At 34.6% G+C, this 16,008-nt stretch overlaps 1 protein-coding gene across 1 annotated transcript; it reads right to left on the minus strand.

The window, feature by feature from the left end:
* Nucleotides 1-90: 90 nt before the first annotated feature.
* LOC133854542 (uncharacterized) lies at nucleotides 91-12,580 on the minus strand. Its single transcript, XM_062290777.1, has 16 exons — nucleotides 12,482-12,580; nucleotides 11,215-11,347; nucleotides 11,008-11,118; nucleotides 10,837-10,919; nucleotides 10,301-10,364; nucleotides 10,066-10,183; nucleotides 9,243-9,397; nucleotides 8,403-8,482; nucleotides 7,666-7,774; nucleotides 4,479-4,779; nucleotides 3,687-3,824; nucleotides 1,798-1,835; nucleotides 1,633-1,683; nucleotides 1,223-1,390; nucleotides 1,010-1,122; nucleotides 91-444 (listed from the first exon to the last, which is right to left on the minus strand). Exons 1-16 carry the CDS (start codon nucleotides 12,487-12,489, stop codon nucleotides 321-323), a joined length of 1,794 nt encoding a protein of 597 aa, XP_062146761.1. The 5' UTR covers nucleotides 12,490-12,580; the 3' UTR covers nucleotides 91-320.
* Nucleotides 12,581-16,008: the final 3,428 nt, after the last annotated feature.

Raw genomic sequence — 16,008 nt, forward strand, 5'->3', positions numbered from 1 at the left:
AGTAAAACTTATAATACTCCGGCATAAGGCGCCAAATTATATGCATAACATGCATGCAAAATTAATCAATTCCATACATTAACTTGCATATGAAGAACACGAGTAAAACTACTTTATTTGATCATTGGAGTCCAATCAAAAGGAGGTGAAACTAATTATTGCTAAAATTCAGATCTGCCAATTGTTTGAAGCAAATCGGTGCTATGACTCTCACCTCAAGAGAAAAAAACATTATTGTTTTATCAATTATGCTTCGAACCCCACTCTTCATGGGGGACCTAACTCAATAGAAGAAAAGAAAAGGCAAAAAAAATCCATTATCAGTTGGCTCCATAGACCCACTTCTCTGAGTTGCTTGTGTAAGTAACCAACTCCTCTGGTTTGAACCACAAATTGATTTCATCCTTGGCAGTCTCTAGACCGTCACTCCCATGGATGATGTTTCTACATGGCAAACAACAACAGTTGGATCATGACAAAAGAGTAATGAGCATTGTACACATGTGGAAAGCAAAAGAACTGCAGCAGGCCCTTGATGCTTTGCTACTTTTTTTTATTTTTTTCAGAGTAAAAATGGTAGGACCGGGTGTCCGGAGTGGCTTTTCTATTTGGACGTGATCAAGATAACACCTAGCCACTGGGAACCAATTACAAGAGGACCTTAAAGGGGCCCGCACAGCAGGGGGCCTGCAGGCACTCTCTCAAACCAGTTGAATCATATTCCTGACCCAGCCCCACTAAGGCACTAATAAATACCCGGCTGGCAGTGTGACAATAATCCCAAGTGCTTCCCATTTAGGGATTCGACCTCAGGACCTACCCTCCACCAACAAGCCACCACCTTCGGTGGTTGATACTTTGCTACTTTAAAGTAAGAAGTAGTAAATTAAATGGAATATTCAGAAGTGGCAAAAACAGAATGCAGATAGGCAAAGTAAAGAATCAAGATATGAAAGACTAAATAGTGAAATTGAAGAAACCAAAAACTGTGAATCGTTCAAACCAGTACCTTCCAACTACAACAGCTAGATCACCTCTGATGGTTCCAGGTTCAGATTTCTGTGGATCTGTAGCTCCAATCAGCTTTCGACCATACTTAATCACTCCCTCTCCTTCCCAGACCTGTAGAGGGAGTCAGAAGAATCGGAGTTTAGCTAGCTCAAAGTTGTAGTACTTATTGTCTATTAAGATGAGAGAGTTATAAACTTATAGTTCTTCTAACCATTGCAATAACAGGGCCAGAGCTAAGAAAGTCGCACAGGCCATTGAAGAAAGGTCTTTCCTTCAGATCATGATAATGCTTCTCTGCAAATCCCTTTGAAGGAACCACTATTTTAATGGCCACGAGCTTAAACCCTTTCCGCTCGAAACGAGATATGATTTCTGCAATCTGGAATACAACAATGTCACAAATGAGATAGATATCCAGCCCCCATCTTAAAAAGACCAACACAACAACTCCACAAGGGGAGGAGGGATAGGAGGGAAGTTGGGGTAGGCAAAGAGGGAGAAAGCGGGTGTAGAGATATAGAAACCAGTATCAACATGTTGCCTTACAAAAGAAAAAAATTCATTTTATGCAATCTGAACAGGTTATTAAAAAAGTATGCAACAAGTCTAATGGTATCTTACCAGCCCTCTTTGCACTCCATCAGGCTTGATAGCAATGAAAGTGCGCTCATTCTGAATAGAGAAGAAAATTAACATAATTTTTCATTAAGCACAGCGAAAATTAAAGGAATTATAGAGTAGGGGTAACTGTAAAATAGATAAGAAATAAAATGGATAGTAAAGCACCTCTGCAGCATGTGCCTCCTGCTCCTGGAGCATGTAAGCTACAATTAGAAAGAAAAGAAAAACAACAAAGGAAAAATTATGATCCAAAATTGGAAAAGAGAGAAAAAGGGAAAAACTAAACACAAGATCATGCAATCAAAAGAACACAAAGACAACGACAAGAAATTGAGAAGAAAAGTTGAAGAGAGAAAAGTAGATTAGAGAAGAGGAGACAAGAAAGAAGCAATGAGAGAGAGAAGACACAAGGGAGAAAACAACAAACAGTCGATCAAATTTTAATTCATCCAAAGCTAATAATCCCAGCACAAAATTATGCTTAAATAGACTAGAGATTAAAGCCCAACCCTTGATCCTAGTGAGACTTGAGATGACAGCTCACTAAAATAACATAACCAGTCTGTAAAACAAATAAAATGTGAAAATAGCAAAGATGCCCAAAATGATATCTCTAGCTCTCAATCACCCAACCACAAATTCATGGGTTGGGCCATCCTTTGACGTCGACATCAATACATGTGATCGGTGGCTTGTGTTTGGTGTCCCTACCAGATACTCCCCTTAAATCTTCAATTGCTGAAATCTTAACCAGTCAGTGATATACATGACTGATATGTAACAGTAGTCCCACTTTACAAAGTTAAGCTGTAAGATAATGATGTGCTGGTAGTAAAAGTGACCCATAACTCTTGTTGGATATTCTCTCAAGATTCCACATAAGAATAAAGGAATGTTTAAACGCGCATGCCAGTATGTTGGCATGCATCACACACACACACAAGATTCCACATAAGAATAAAGGAATGTTTAAACGCGCATGCCAGTATGTTGGCATGCATCACACACACACACACACACACACACACAAGCTGTAAGATAATGATGTGCACACACACACACACACACAAGCTGTAAGATAATGATGTGCTGGTAGTAAAAGTGACCCATAACTCTTGTTGGATATTCTCTCAAGATTCCACATAAGAATAAAGGAATGTTTAAACGCGCATGCCAGTATGTTGGCATGCATCACACACACACACACACACAGTCCATAAAAGGATGAACATGAAATTTGATCAATGCAGAAGTACAAACAATAGTAGCTGAAAAATGTTCAGAGTGAGGGGATACCGGTATAAATTATAATGTCGGGAAATTCAGGAAGGTAGTCAAGTCTAGGCTACATCCAAGCAAAAGATTTCGACCCATTACCATGCTCAAGCACGGTATAATTGCTCTAGATGAGGTCCCAGAAGCAACAATGCTAAACTTTAGCAAGGGACAATGTTCCTCTTCCTTCCACCCCAACTTACAAATACTGAGCCTCTGCTCACGCCCATGAAAAGTAAAATTGTCAATTATCCACTGACAAAACAATCTAAGTCCTAACATTACTATACCTTCAAAAAAATATACGAACTTACAAACACTGATCCTCTGCTCATAGCTTCTACATTCAAGCCATCATATGTTTTATTCCCATGAAAAATACAGTCGTTGATTATCCACTAACAAAACAACCCAAATCCAAAAAGAAGGACCATCATTATACTTTCAAACAAATTCGCATGCACAAACACATACATGTACAAGGGATTGATCATAATCAATTAAAAGTATCACTAACGGATCGAAAACCAGAAAGGATGGGTTTCGTTTCAATCCCACGAAATATACAATCGTCAATTATCCACTAACAAAACAACCCAAATCCCACATTGAAAGTATTTTTATTATACCTTCAAGCATATATACGCAAATGCAAACACACATGTATGCAGTCACATTCTTAAAATCAATTCAAAAGGGATTATACCCAATTGAAAGTACCACTATCCACAAACAAAGGCATCGAAAATCAGAAAAAAGACGGGTATCGTTGTCAGAACCTGCTGCAGAAACAGCAAGGGCTCCTGAAATCCATTCCCTAGTCATATTCTCAGAACCGGCCTTCCCATAATTCGAAGCTAGAAACGGCACCGTCCCTCTCAACGACATTGCCGCCACAGCCGCTACGGCTCGCCCCTCTGCCAATACGACAACAACTCAGTATCGTCAAAGAGAAATCTTGCACACACAAATACGTCAAAATTACAAATATCCAAAAAGCAGTCACGTACTTCAAGAACTTCAACTTCAAAGAATATCAAAAGCACTTTACCAACTACTAAGCTCTCTTCAAAAGCACTATTTTTTGTCCTTTCTAAATTTTATTATTTTTGGCCACTATACCAATTGATTTTCATGGAAATCAATTCCTGATAAAGTTTTTCCCGCGAAATGATGATGAGGATCCACTAAAAACAAAAAAAAAAAAAAAACATTCAGGTAAACTTTTCCTTAACGACTTTATTGAAAAAAAATAAAAAATAACTGGGTCTACTTTCTTTCTCCTAATGAGACATAGAGCCCGTTTGGCCCCTCGAGATTAGACGTTGGGACAACCTACGTGTTCCGATGTTCGGACCAAACAACGTTATACTAACCACCCACTTTTGTTGTCATGATTAGCGGGATTCTATAACGCGTAAAACTCCGATATAGACCGATAACGGTTTCACAGATCGGAGATTCAGCTCCAAAATTCATGGAGAGTAGTCTGAGTAGAGATTCGTAGAAATGCTTCGAAAAAGAAAAAAGAAAAAGAAATGGAAACAGGCTGTGAAGCTGAGAAATTTTACCGGAGTAGAAACGAGAGCCCTTAGAGGCAGAGAGGAGCGACCGGGTGGCTTTGGAAACAGATCGGAGAATCTGGGACGTCATTTTCGGTAGCTTAGGAATAACTTGGAGCTCTGGGATGGAAGTGCGACGCTGAAATGATAAGAGGGAAGTGAGGAACGAGTGAAAACGAGAGAGAGAGAGAGAGAGAAAGAGGTACGACGTGTGAGATGGAGATTGGGTTTCCTTTTTGGTGGTCAGGTCAAACCCTACCCGAAAGTCCGAAACCGTCCGTAAACGGATTTTTTTGGTTGATTGAGAAAACTATGTTAATTTATCATTTGAATCAATTTAATATTTAACAACTTCGGTACTTATATGTTATAATATTTTAAGAGTGATCAATATTGATGTGAAAGAAATTTAATAATTTAATTTAAATATGATTACTTTTAAATAATGTGATAGTATACACCATTAAATTTATAAAATTTAATCTAGGCCATTTAAATTTGAAAATCTTGAAAAAAAAGCGGCATCTTTGGTTGTTGACGACCACAACGTCTGTTATGCTTTTGGTGGCTGACGATGTTGTTTATCATTAAGGGTGCGTTTGAGATTGTGATTTCGTAGATAATAAATGCGATTTTAAACCAAATCGCAGAACATAAATCATTTGAGAACTGCGTTTTTAAAAATTGCGATTTAGAAACGCAGAAAATCTGTTTTTTCAAATCGCAGATAATATGATGCTTTCTTAAAAATGCATAATTTTAAAGGATAATTTGCGATTTTGTCAAACACTTAATTGCATTTTTAAAAATCACTTTTTCAAATCGCACGTTTTAAAATCATTATTTTAAATCGCACATTTTAAAATTACAAACCCAAACGAACCCTAAATCTTTACTGTCTAAATTTTTAACCGGAGATATTTAAGTCATTTATATATCTGGATGTAAGCCATATTCTCGTGGAGGAAACTTCTCATTTTTGGCAACATTGTCAATAGAAAGGCAATTAGGAAGCTTCTTTCTATTTATAAACACTTGAAGGTTGTCTTCAAATGGTAGCTCAATCGGTTAGGGACCACGCCTCATGAAGCGGAGGTCTCTAGTTCGAATTCTCATTCCCCCTCTTATGTGAACATGTAAAAAAAAAAAAACAAAAACACTTGAAGGTCAAGTAGAGTAGACAAAAAGCACCTATTCCCTGCCTTAACCCTTTAAATACTTTTTATGATTGTAATTTTGATACTTGGATGAGTTTCTAAGAAAAAAATTATGACAGTTGCTGTTTTCCTCGAGGATGAGAAAAATATTTTAGTCAGAAAAATATTACATGAACTTGAATTTTCATACTTTCAGGTACTTACAATCATAAAAAGTAATTAAAGGTTGAGATAGTAAAATCTAAATTATTTAATTTAAAAATAACTATCAAAATTTTGAGAATATATTGTAAAAATAATCAGGAGTCACTATTAATTGTGAGAGCAAATGTAGAATTTTTGTTTTTCATTTTCTATTTCGAAAAAAAAAAAAGGGCGTACAATTAGCTGTATACAATATGGGCAATCTCATAAAGCGGACAGGTGTATGGTTCAGTTGCTCGGGACAGAGAAACCCTGCTTTTGCTATCTCTACATAGGAGAATGCTAAAGATGAGTCTCTCATCCTCCCTTCATCACCCTCTTTTCCTTAAAAAAATTAATTTTAAGAAAAAAGTTGTCTCTGATGTCACATCAGAGACAACTTTTTAATAAAAATCAATTTTTTTATCATCAAAGGGGGATGAAGGGAGGATGAGAGACTCATGTGTAGAAGGACTTTTCTACATAAATGACAAGTACAAGGCTCACTTGTCCTCAATAATCTGGAGTGCAGGGCTAACCTGTTCGGAACAGATGAACCCCACATCTGCTTTTTTCGTCGGGCTGTTTGTATTGCATGAAATATGACTAATTAATTGGAACGGATCCGGATCCGGATCCTTCCATTTCAAACATTGTGCAACTCACTCTATACTTTGTGATCCACGAGGTATATAAAGCGTGGACCATTCGATTGGCTGAGAGGCTGAGAAACTTTTGCTCTCCAAAGTAGAATGAGACTTCAGCCTGGAAACATGGTTGTCACCCTTTACAGACAAGGAAATCTAAAGCTTTACCTTGAAAAACAACATCGTGTTTGTTAAGCTTGAGATTAACTATAGTTTGTAATGATTCTCTTATTGATTCGAGCTATAAACAAGCTATATATTTTGTCATTTTACTCCCTCCAAGAGAAGAAAAGCATTGCTATTCCACTTTTTGCATGCAATTTTTGATGCTTTGATAGCTTCCTTTCATAACCTACACAATCTTTCTTTTTCTTTTTCCTGAGCAAATGATAGAGAAAGAGAAGCAACCAAAAAGAGAAAAGGGGCAAAGCTAACCACACTTTGGTCAATATAGACATCCAATCTAACTAGGTTATACGCAGACCAATTGACACTACAATGAACTTTACGAAAATACCAAAACTTGGATGAGATTTAGAAGTAGGCAATGAACCTCGTTCGACGTTCACTTGAAATGTAAAAGACAAAGAATAGCTTTGCCAAAAGGTTGCTGATGCGGGACAAATAATAGTCACGAAAATACACAGAGGAATTAGGGTAAAATTAGGGCAAAAAAGCTAAGAGATGAGAGAGAAGGAAGCTAGAAAGAGAGAAAAGCTAGGGGGAGAGAGAGAGAGAGAGAGAGAGAGAAGAGGGGAGAAGAGTAGGAGAATGAGAGAGAAAATCACTTTATCATAATTATATTCCATCAAATCTCATTTCATTGGAATACAAATCATGCTTAAATAGACTCGTGACTAACCCTAAGGCAACACCCATTTATTGACTTACCTAACATAATCTAGGAAAACAACCATTTATTAGAATACTCTAGGATAATCGCCTATATATTAAATTGTCAAAGACAATACCAGTGGAGTCAGTGACTCTTAAAATTAAATTCTAATAACCCCATAAGCCAATATTTTGCGTTTTGCCTTTTGCATAGGTTGTTCTATGCAAATGTGATATTAACTTTGGTGTCAATAAAGGGGGAATGGTGAAATGGTGTTTATGCTATTTGTGCATCACCAGTGGTAAAATATGAAGTTGCCATAGTCATTCTTTACTCAACAAGAGAAAGGAAAAGTAGAGACATTATGATTATACAGTTGTTTGGTCATTGACAGACAAAAAGGAAAATCCCAGAAGAGCTTGCTCCTCTGGAATGGCATAATTTATACCATCCTTCTGTTCAAGAAGTTCTTGCATGACCTTTCTTGTGAAAAGGAATAATATCAACCATAATCAAATAGTGTGGACAACTTGCAGCGTTTGTCAGAAAAGGTTCTAGAGAAGCCCTTTATCCCACAATCTGATTTGCTTTAACGACACTCAGGATAAAGTTGAACGATTCTGCTACCCCAATTCATTCACTTGATGTTTCAAAATTTACAAAAGTTTTATTTAAAAAAATATATATATAAGGAAAAAAAAAAAAAAAGGAAACCAAGCATCTCTTCTCAAAGTACTGCTTCAGAACTAAAGAGAAAACCTAAGAACCCATGAGTCATGACCAAGTCACAGACCAATTCCTCAGGCCATTTACAATATGTTTTGAATATATATTTACAATATGGTTTCATTACATGGCAAAGAAACCCAGTACAGATGTCTAGCAAATGCAAGTTCACTTCAGTTATGAGTCTGTATAACTAGTGAAACAAAAGTGTCAGAAACCAAAAGTAAAATATTGTCTGTTATTCAAGTAAAATCTATGTATCTTATGTACAGAAAAGTAATGAATATATTTCCAGACATTACATCCAAATTTGTATGAAGTCAAGGTATGAATTTAATTTCTAGCTATGTACAACTTACTGCTACAAATGCGTAGATGATGTTACGTCTCAGTCAAACCATTGGGAGCTGTTGTACCAGAACCCGATTTGCAGTCAGTTTGTAATGCTGACAACCAAGAGTCCACCTGAATAAAGAGTGCGGGGAGTAAATTCAAATTAGAATGAAAAAAAAATGATTATCAGAGTGAAATTTGCAAGACGCACTAGATGCCGCTATGCAACAGGTACTTCATAATTCAATATCTATTAAAATGAAGAGAATTAAAATCAGGGAGTTTTTTCCCTGGTCACTTAGAAATTACGATTCCATTTCCATGGGCTTCAAATAATTACATAATACAGATTATCCACATTAAAGAAAACCAATTTTTCATAATATTGAGATTGTGGAAGCAATCACATTTGACATTCACACTTGACTATGGATAAATATCAAACGAAACCGGACAAAAATATGCCTGCAAGCACAAGCATGTATGAAGGATCAAATAGATGCAAGTATACCTGTGCATATGCAACACATATAAACATGTTTTGTAACTCAATTCCAATTAAATGTTATGCCCCCTCCCTCGCATGGCGTAGCACTTTATCATGAAGAAAGGTAAACAGTAACATGATAATCAAAACTACGTTTTGGTTGTCTTAATTGTCTGCAATAGCATTTAACAGAACCTAGGGAGACGAGTTTTCCAAAGCTAATTCACCGTTTACACACTCTAAAACTTAAATTTCCAATAATCATTCAAGGACAGAATACTTTTACGACCACAAAACAATTTACAAATATTTTTGTGGACAATGGCTTGTAGATGATGCTAAATATCACTCAACTCAGCAAAGCAAACAACAAATTACCAGACTTACTCAAATTACTTGGCATACCTGAGTCTTAGAAATACTTGAGCACTCATATCTCAGTCCTTGACGAGTTAAGACATAAAAGGCATATCGTGTCCCCTCATCTTCTCGTGTAAAGCTTGGTAGAGGACCTATTTCAACAATGTCAGATAGGAGGGTGGAGTCTTGAGGGCTCAGATCTGCATAAAAGTTATTTGTAATCAGCAAGGAAATCATATATTGTTCTGGATAAGGTTGGACATCATATTTTAGTCTGCATTTGATTTTTAGCTCACTGAAGGGGCTTTTTCAATGAAATTAATGCTTATCAAAAAATTCATCTCAAACTCCAAATCGATGTCCCATGCAAGGCTATTCACTACCTAGATCAAAATCTATCATGATTAATCATATCAGATAATCCTAACAATCTAATAAATGAAAGTTAGTTTTGCTCTCAAATGAGTAAATTAAAGTGAACTTAGATAAGGGTAGACGATACTTTTAGTACACATCACCAAAATAAGCAGAGCAACCGAGAGCTAAAGTAGTTAACATATAAGCATAATTTCTTTTGAGCAAGTTATGACAATTAAAAATTTAAAACATCTTATAACATCTTTCTTACAAAAGGAGGTTTTCAATGCTATATATACTATTTAAACCACTGAGGTTTTCCAAAGCTACAATATCTTAATGGTCAACCCAGTTCATGAAATAAAAATTTTGCAAAGGAAGTCATTGGACAAGAAGTATTAGTTGCCCTGACATATTGCAAGCACAACTGCACGACAGAGCTTTCATAACAATAACATACCAATTAGCAATAAATCAAAAAGTCAAGAAAAAAGGGAATATCGATAAAAACCTGTGGATAAAAGATAGAAGAATATACACGGTCCATGAAGGACCGTAAAGCGAGGAAGCCAGTCATCAACATCAGTATCATCTAAAGGGGGAGGTTCTCCTGGAAGTGCTGTCCACCTCTGTTTGATAAAAAATAAAAATAATAGGCCAGTCGTTAATTAAGATGGTGAGGTGGACAAAATAGTACGTTATGAAAAGATGCAAAGCAACATTTGTGAAGTGAAAATAGTCATTACAGTTCGAATGTACAAATAACCAGACAGACGAGCAGACCGCAAGATTTCATCAACATGTTCCAACCTGCATAAGTTAGAACAATTCCAGTGTAAATACAAAGAAAACAGAATATTTTACTGAAAAAATGCAACCTTATTGTCTATTTCACTGAGAAAAGTCAACAGTCAGAAACTAGAAGAAGAAATTAAAGAAAGAATTGCTTCCAATAGAAGCTGTTACACATACATACATATCACTCAAAGTCCAAAACTAATGAACCCAAACACATAAGGCCATATCATTATGTTTCGGTTGTGTCACTGTGACTTCTTTAGTAAAGACACAATCAAGGACCAAGCAAAGTTAAGTAAGATTGCAATGAATCAATCAAATCGTACAAATTTCACTTTCTTGGCAACATTAGAATCTAAAGACTTGTCCTAACCTCTATCCACCAGTTTACCACCCAAGACAAGGCCAAGTGGAATTGTACATACTTATTTCTTAGCAAAAAGGCAGATCATAGTTCCAAACTCAAGTATGAAGTCGTCCTTACTGAGCTTTCAAGTGAGCTTCCCTCTCTTCTAAATCAGCAAGTTCTGATCTAAGTGACTCTACTTCTGCCTTAGATAGCTCAACCTGCAACCAGAAAAAAACTGTGATGGTAAGGAAACGTGGAAAATTCACCTTTATAAACTGGCAACTGCTAAAAATCTGTTCAATCAACCTTTTCCTGACCATTGGTGCTAGAACCCCATGCCAGCCCTTTGAAAGAAAACATATTCAACATGAATGCAGCACTCCTTAATTGTCTTCGAGTCCAGCTATGAGAGCTATGCTAAACCAGATAAAGAAGACTAAATCATTATGAAATAAAAATCTCAAAGTTCTTTGTTTAGTTTCTAATACTTTTTTTTCCAACAAAATAAAATACCTCCAAGAATTTATCAGATTGTTGTGACAAAGATGAAGTTCTGTTCTGATGAGAATCCACACTAGTTGTTGAAGCTTTAAAGTGATCCGGGATAACCTTTATCTTCCCAATAGCATCATCCATGAAGCTATAACTTTATGTTCCACAAGACAGTGCAAGATTAAATCAGAACAAAATAAGAAAGGAGAATGTATTGGATGACCAATCTCCAAACAAATAACTTCAAATCAGCATACAATAATTAGCAATGCACCATTTGCTACACTTTCTGAGTAGGACTATATATTGATGGAGTGACAGACAAATATTTCTTTCGTAATAACCACAGTGAAAAATAAAGATGGTGTATAGATGTTTTATCTTTTGATATATAACCTTTATCCGCACTTGAGTCTCTAAATTAACGGCAATGGTAAAAGAGCATAAACGGTGTGTCTGCTTCATCAATGAGTCACAAGAAAGTAGTTCAGTCTAATAGATGAAATGAGATCATGCTAATTCGTTGATTCTTTCAATAGTGTCTGCATTTAAATAGAAAATTCTATACTCCAAAAATTGCATCAAATGAACACCAAGGAGATTCTATAATCCCACCACCTGACTATGTCACTACCCCTTAATGCAGAAGTTCAGGTGCATGCTTAGGTATTACATACTTGGATGAAGAATACTCCCGAAAAGATAAAACTCAACCTAACTCCAGAAAGCATCTTCCCTAACTCCTTCAGTCAGCTACACAAACCCCTTTTCCCCCATTCTAATCCTAAGCAATCTGCACAAAAAATCCTTTTGTGCATAACTTCACAATTTCCAGCATAGTTCCTATTGCCCCCTTCATGACCCTAATAATCTTCTTGCACTATTAAATTACATCGAATTTTACACCAAAAGGAACTTAAAACTTCCCATGATCCCTAATTACAAACCAAAATATAAATCCCCAAGATGCAACAATGTTTAAGGAACATAAATACGCACACAAATCTGGACCCATTAAAGTAGATAAATCAACCCCAAGATTCTCCATTCAAATCTCAAAATTAACCAAAAAAAAATTACTCCCTCGAGCTCAAAAACAAAAACAAAAACAAGAAAACCACTACAAAGTACTTGAATAAGATTTGTTGAGAAGAACAAGCTTATGCCCAGATCAAAGATTAAACTATAGCAGACAAAAATCATAGTCGATGAATCCAATAAACTTCATGTCTCGCTAGAATTCTCTAATAACAACAGTACTTAGATTAATCATAGAGTTTATCCATACCATAGCATAACTTGCAGAAAGATTGAGTATTTGATTCCAAAGAAAACAAAAAGACAACAGTTTGAGAAGAATATTATAAGGAGAAGTTCGTACCCAGAAAAGAAACTTTACGAAAAAGGAGATTAACGGAGGTGTTTTTCTTCACGGAAAGCCTTTGACCCCACGAACAGGAAACATAGTAGTAATGTAATACGTACGTATGACTGTTCGGTAATAGAGTCTTGGAACAGTTTGGTTTTATCCGTGGTGGTTATCGTGAAAAGACTGTTTTATCCTATTATGTGGCGGTGGGTGAATGTGCCCATGGTATACGCATGCACATGGATGGATGGCTTACCGCTTACTGTATGATTTTTTTTTATTATTATTATAATAGTAATGTATTAAATATTATATTAATGAAAATGATGATTTTTTTTTACTTGTTTATATATTATGTCGGGGATTAATTATAGTTGGAAAAACTCTATTTATAATTTTTTATCTTTCTCATTTTTGTAATTAAGTATTCAAACTTTTTTTTAAAAAAAAGTCAATATATATTGTCAATTTTTCAATTTTAACCATCCGTCAGAATTTTCCGTTAAAATCATATTAAAATTTTCAAAATACTCTTGTTTTTTTTTTTCAAAAAATTTATAAAAATTTTCAAATATTCAAGCATGGTGTTTTTGCAAATTTTGTTAAATTTTAACCAACACCTAAACCCTTGGAATTTTTTTTCCTTAAAAAATTGGTATTTTGAGAATTTTGATAGGATTTAACGAAAAATTCTAACGGAATGTTAAAATTGAAATATAGATACTCTAAATTGACACTTTTTAAAGTTTTAATACTTAATTGCAAAAGTGATGAAAAATTAGAAGTTATAAGTGAAGTTTCCGGTATAATTGTTTATGAGTTATTTGGCTTCACAAGACTTCAAAGTACAAGCGAATAAAAACAGAGAAAAAAAAAAATCTCGAGAAACTGTTTTCTGGTCAATATTAGATATCATAGATATAATAGTTAATATATTGTCATGTCATTTAAAATTTTTAAATAACGTAACACCATATACATTGTGAGATACAACAAAATAAAATTTAGATATTAATATAGGTTTTCTCCGTTTCACTTCAAATGAAAATGATTCTATTCCATATTCTGGGGGCTATCCCTAATCCTTCCATTTTTGCCTTTGGATGCATAAAATACAAGAATTATGACAAAAAATTTCTTTAAATTAAGTCTATTAAATTGATATATATTCTTAAAATACGTGATTGTTATATTTATTTTTAAAAATGCATGTGAGAATCATATGATTTATTAATATTATTAAAAATACATATGAGAATTCCTTGTTCTAAGAAAATATGCCAGTTTAAAAAGACTGAATTGGATAAAAACATTGTTCAAAAGTTGGTGATAGGGTTTTTATTTATTTATTGGTAAGAAAAAAAAAAAAACCCAAGATTATATTGATGGATCATTTCTGTTATTCAACCAAATATCAAGTAAGGAGGATGTGATGGTGCAACTTAATTACAAAACAACAACAAACTGAAAACGAAAAGGTAACCCATATATATCACTTAAAATGGTGATTTCTATGTTGCAATGATGGTGAGATTAGCTAGGTTGGTGGTAAATTATATCATATTGCCTCTTGGAATGGGATGCCTAGTTGGCTTCCAGCTTCCTAAGGGTTGCTGACTCACTTTCCACCATGAATTTGTTGATGACATTTGTCTGACAGTCACATGACACTTACTTTGTCATCATTAAAATGAAGTTGGCCTAGTAACAATTCACACGACATTTATTATGTTACACTAGACATGATAATTCATGTGAATATTACCATATCAACTAATTAATATATGGACCGTCACATGTTAGTTTACTCGACATTCATTTTTTAATATTGCCACTTCAATTTGTAAAAGAGTTATAAAACTCTCTCCCCTCCCCCCCCCCTTCTCCCCACGCTTTTTATTTTTATTTTTATGTTTTTTATACTTCTCCCAAAAAAAGCCACATCAAAATATTTTAACCTTTTAAACTTTTTATAACACATCAATTATTTTTTAGGGATAATTGTACTATTGATTCCTAGGGTATGCCATAATTACAAATCACTCTTTATCGTTTATAAAAAACAAAAAAGGGGAGGGGTGGCTGGGGGAGGCGTGCAGCCACCCCCAGGCCACTAGGGGTGGCCGCGCGCCACCCCTCCCCTTTTTTCGTTCTTTTTTTGTTTTAAAAAAAAAGAAGATAAGTTTATTTATTTATTTTTTAATAATTTTATTTTTATTTAGATATACACGTGTCATGGTTTGACATGGTGCTGAAATGACATTAAACAGAATCTGTCAAAATTTTTAACAGAATTTGACTCCAAGGATCGATTTGTAATTATAGTTTAAAATCATAGGGAATAATTTGTAAAATCATAGGGAATAATTTGTAATTATGACATACCTCAAAGATCAATGATGTAATTATCCCTATTTTTTATTACGATTCAAATAATAAAACTCACTACAAAACAAATTTTTTTCACTTTTCTAAATAAAACTTATTTTTACTTTATCTCACATCAATCACATTTTATTCCTATTAAAAAAAAAAAAAAATCTCTACACAAGGGTTACCAAATAGGGCCGTAGTACTCTAAATACTCTTCATGTGTAATAGGCTATAAACAACTGTTGTGTATCAAATTTTATGGTTTGTATTGGTGTAAATCCTTATCCAATCGTCTCAATTTTCAATTTAAGATTAGAAAGAATTTTCCGTTGGGAGCAAATGGTTATTCATTAAGCAGGGAAAATACTATTTAAATTAAATTAAAAGGCAGAAATTATGCCCTTACTCTTGCTTCTATTTTCCTTAACTTTGTTCTCTTTTTCTCATTATACTTCAAAAAAAAAAAAAAAAAAAAACTGCCAATGTGCAACAGGCGTTATTACTTTGACTGCTTTGGCCCGGACCTAAACCAAGCTAAACCACCCAAAACATGGTTTGGCTTAAAGCTCAGGGAAATAACTAGTTCTCTGATATTTATATTGACTGCGTTTTTTTTAAAAAAAATAAATGACGGTTTGAAAATATGAAGAAAAAAAAAATTAACGTTTTCAAATAACATGTAAGAAGATGAGTTTTAAAGAAAACGTACAATTTTAGAAGTTAAAATTGCAATTTTGCCAAACGTCTAAATATGTTTCATTAACTGTATTTTGAAATCGCTAAAACAAAAGGACCCTTAGTACCGTATGGATTATGTTAGCTTAATTCTTTTCCCCATCAATCACCTTCAGATGGATATAACTTGCTGCCCCAAATTTACAAAGAAAATAAATAACAGAATGATCAATGGATATTTATTACTCAAAGGCATGAGCTGATGCAATGGATCAGAGTTTCACAGGGCAGCCAGTGATAGTTAAGACTTACGACTATGTAACAATTGAAAGTGACAAAGCAGATAAGGAAGCAAATAATTGAAGATAGGATTATCTAACAAAATCTCCCATGTGGCT

The sequence above is a fragment of the Alnus glutinosa genome, chromosome 13 (genome assembly GCF_958979055.1).
Source record: "Alnus glutinosa chromosome 13, dhAlnGlut1.1, whole genome shotgun sequence".
NCBI lineage: Eukaryota > Viridiplantae > Streptophyta > Magnoliopsida > Fagales > Betulaceae > Alnus > Alnus glutinosa.

What these genes read in the sequence shown, in the direction of transcription:
- LOC133854542 (XM_062290777.1), bottom strand. An exon ending in CAAGTATTTCTAAGACTCAG is followed by an intron (nt 8,483 to 9,242) that starts GTATGCCAAGTA and finishes CTCTTTATTCAG; the next exon opens with GTGGACTCTTGGTTGTCAGC. An exon ending in CTGTCAATGACCAAACAACT is followed by an intron (nt 4,780 to 7,665) that starts GTATAATCATAA and finishes AAATTAACATAG; the next exon opens with TTTTCTCAATCAACCAAAAA.